The 3,306-nt window shown below is 41.8% G+C and overlaps 1 protein-coding gene across 1 annotated transcript in view; it reads right to left on the reverse strand.

Annotated features, from left to right (window-relative positions):
- Window positions 1-2,757, reverse strand: part of gnai2b (guanine nucleotide binding protein (G protein), alpha inhibiting activity polypeptide 2b) — a 40,413-nt gene extending 37,656 nt beyond the window's left edge. The window contains exon 1 of the mRNA XM_007550944.2: window positions 2,009-2,757. Within this exon, the coding sequence (XP_007551006.1) occupies window positions 2,009-2,126 (118 nt within the window). The 5' untranslated portion in view covers window positions 2,127-2,757. The remainder of the gene's footprint in view (window positions 1-2,008) is intronic.
- Between the last annotated feature and the right edge of the window lie 549 nt (window positions 2,758-3,306).

Below are 3,306 nucleotides of genomic sequence, written 5' to 3' on the forward strand. Positions count from 1 at the left end.
ACTGCCCCGAGGGCCCCGATGACCACAGGCACCACTGTGGTCATCGGGGCCCTCGGGGCAGTCACCTCCAAACTGGAGCAGTGGCTCAAACAGATCCCAGGAACAACATCAGACATCTCAGTCCAGAAATGTGCAGTTCTAGGCACAGCCAAGATACTGCGCAGAACCCTCAAGCTCCCAGGCCTCTGGTAGAGGACCTGAGCTCAGAGGATGAAAGAGACCACCCACGGAGGTTGAGAGGGGGATACATTTTTTATTTATATATACATCTGTAGAAAAAATTTAAAGTTCACTGCACTGAACCCCATTGAAAACCTCCTGGTTAATTATTCCACCAAATATTGGTTTCTGAACTCTTCCTGAGTTAAAACATTAGTATTGTTGTTTCTAAATGAATATGAACCTGTTTTCCTTCCATTATTGCATTATGGTTACTGAAGAACTCCACCAGTAGAAAATCTGCTGTTGCAGAGTAAGCAATGTGCTGCTAACCATCTTCTTCTGACATATTTTCAGGGGGACAAGGAGAAGATATTTTATATACGGTAATAAAAGTGCAGTTAGAGCAGAAATAATAACCAAAGACAAATCACCAGAGATCTGCAGAGGAGCAACAAAGAGCACACAGTAAGAAGCCAATAGAAAATTTAAATGGAATACTGAACAATATTTGCTTTTGTACTATAACATCTACTATGACACATGAAGACTTTTAAATAGAAACATTAGAGGGGAAGTATTATGTATCTTCCAGACAGATTGTGCTATAAAATAGAATCAATTATATTACATTCAGCTTTTTTATATATAAATATAAAAATGTTGCATATATCAAACATAACTTCATATTTTGAGGCCTTGAAATCGGGCCTCTGTTTCTTTAAGAAGGTCCTACTTTTTCCAACACTTTGGCTTCAGCACTTTATCACAAGAATGCTCCTCATTATGTCATTTACAACCAGTCTTAGTAGAGCTGGACTAAGAAGAGGTCTGTATGATAAGTTCAGAAGGAACGCAGTTCCACTTAAGTGTTTGCTAAGTGCTGCTGCCGCTAGTCTGAAGGAGCTGAGTGACGAAGGTTTCTGAGGAGGGGTGCAGCTCGGAGGAGCTTTACTTTGTGTGGGCACAGTGCCATCAAAAGCATCTCCAACTAACACACTTGTATCATTATTAGTAATAACATTTTTTATTATAGAGGCAGCCATCTTTAGTTATTAATGAAGCCATAACAACTAACCATCTAGATCAAGTCCCGTGTAAACATCTTGACACTTCAAATAAAAAACTATTTTTTCGCTCTCCTTTACACATAATGAAGAAACAACCTCTAACAACCTAGAATAATTTATTTTTTAAAATACATATCAGACACTTATTGATGGGAAGAAAAGACAGAGGAGGACAAGGGGGAACTGAGAATGTGGTGATGAGTGGGAGGATGTGTGTTGGCTGTTTGCCCAAGTGTGTTTGCACATACAGTATGAGAGGAAAAGGCCAAGGGAAGAATGAGGACTGTGCCGCTAAGCTGCAGGATACTTTTCATAAAAACAGACTGATTTTAGACAACACTTGGGACTGAATCTAGCAGTGTGTAAAAGTGACAGGTGTTTTTGTTATAGCGGAGCCGGTGGGTGGCTCTGTTAATGTTCAGCCCGGTTTCATTGGCTGTATTAAATTAGGCGTTCTAGGAAAAAAGCCAACTCAGAGCTCTGAGAAGCAAATCAGGACGGCTTGTTGACATGATGATGTCTGCCTTTATCTCCAGGAATCAGGACATTTGTGTTGGCTAATTAAAAACATCTTAAATACTGTTCAAGTGTGACTCTTGGGTGACTTCAACACTGCATCTGCTAATATAAAACGAAACCCAGAGAGAATTAACTCTGTATCTGCTTTTGTTTTAAATTAAAGTCTGACTAAACCTTTTGAGATTTGCTTTCCTTTGGGAATACACACGTCCTCCCGTTAAATATTATAAACCCAGGAGCAATCTCCTGAGGTAACCTACCTAACAAAAGCAATTTCACCTCTCTTGCTGCTTTCTCTCCATCTTCTCGGAGGTTTTTGTCAATCATCTTTGACCTCTCCGCCGCAGCCTTATCCTCAGCACTCACAGTGCAACCCATGGATCCGGAGGCAGGGACACACCGACCACTTGCGCAAAAAACCAAAATATATTTATATATAAAAAATAATCTTTGCTGATTTCAGGGAAATAGATTGGGCGGCTTGTAGGGAGAAAATACCCTACTCCTGATTATTGATATGAATATATTAAATCAATGTCCCTGCTCTTTTGCTCTCAACTGGAAGCTATTTGGTCCATGCCGAGAAGCTCCGACTCTCCTCTGCCCTACATCCATACATCCAAGCACGGGCTGGAGAAGCCTGCGCCCGTTCCCCTCGTTCGTCTCGTCAGCCTGGTTTGCTGCTGAACAGCGCGTCCCTGCGTGGTGCAGTCAATTAGTCTCGCGCGAAAATCCTCAGATATCGTCGCGCGAAAAGTTGTCAACCGGTTGTGTTGACGTCAGTTCAGCAACTTGTCGCGATAGTCCAATTAAAAGCAGGTGAGCTCTCCACTGACTGGTCCGAGCGAAACCAATTAGAGGGAAACGAGCCAGCGCGGAGAGATGTCAGGGGGAGTGCTGTCTGTGCGCGGTCTGCAGTGGGCGCTGTTCCGGCCTCATTCCTCTGCATTTCTGCTGACCACAGGTCGACAAAAACACAGCAGTAACGATAGCTGCTGTCATATAGAAACCGCTCAGTGACTGTTCAAACGGCAAAGGTGCCCGCGCTTCGCTTGTTTATGAAATGCCTTTGCACGTAATTAGGCCGCAGGAATAACTAGTGCACAGCGCCATCGCGTGGCATTTAGCTGAACATAATCTCCGCCTAAGAGGGTAACTAGTATAGCTTTCTTGCTACACGAAAGGGAAGCATAGAGAATAAAGTGTAAAGTGCATATGAGAATGAAGATATAATAATATAATAATAATAATAACTAGTAGTAAGTAGTATTTATTGCTGAGGGGTCTGCACATTATGTTTGCCAGCAGAGTGCAGGGTCATGATGACCCACAGAGCTTAAAATAAGTTTAGCCTTGACAAGAGCTCTGATAAGGTACAAATAGCCATGGTTGTGGGAAAAATACTGTTGATGCTTGGAGATTAAAAAAAAAAAAGAATTTAAAATGCCTCAACAGGTTCAAAAGTCTAATATCATAAAACAATTAAATGTGCAAAGTTTGTGCAAAAATAAAACTGCCAGAACCGGATGAAAGACAAATGAAGACAACAAAGGCAAAA

The sequence above is a fragment of the Poecilia formosa genome, unplaced genomic scaffold, assembly GCF_000485575.1.
Source record: "Poecilia formosa unplaced genomic scaffold, Poecilia_formosa-5.1.2 Scaffold2, whole genome shotgun sequence".
NCBI lineage: Eukaryota > Metazoa > Chordata > Actinopteri > Cyprinodontiformes > Poeciliidae > Poecilia > Poecilia formosa.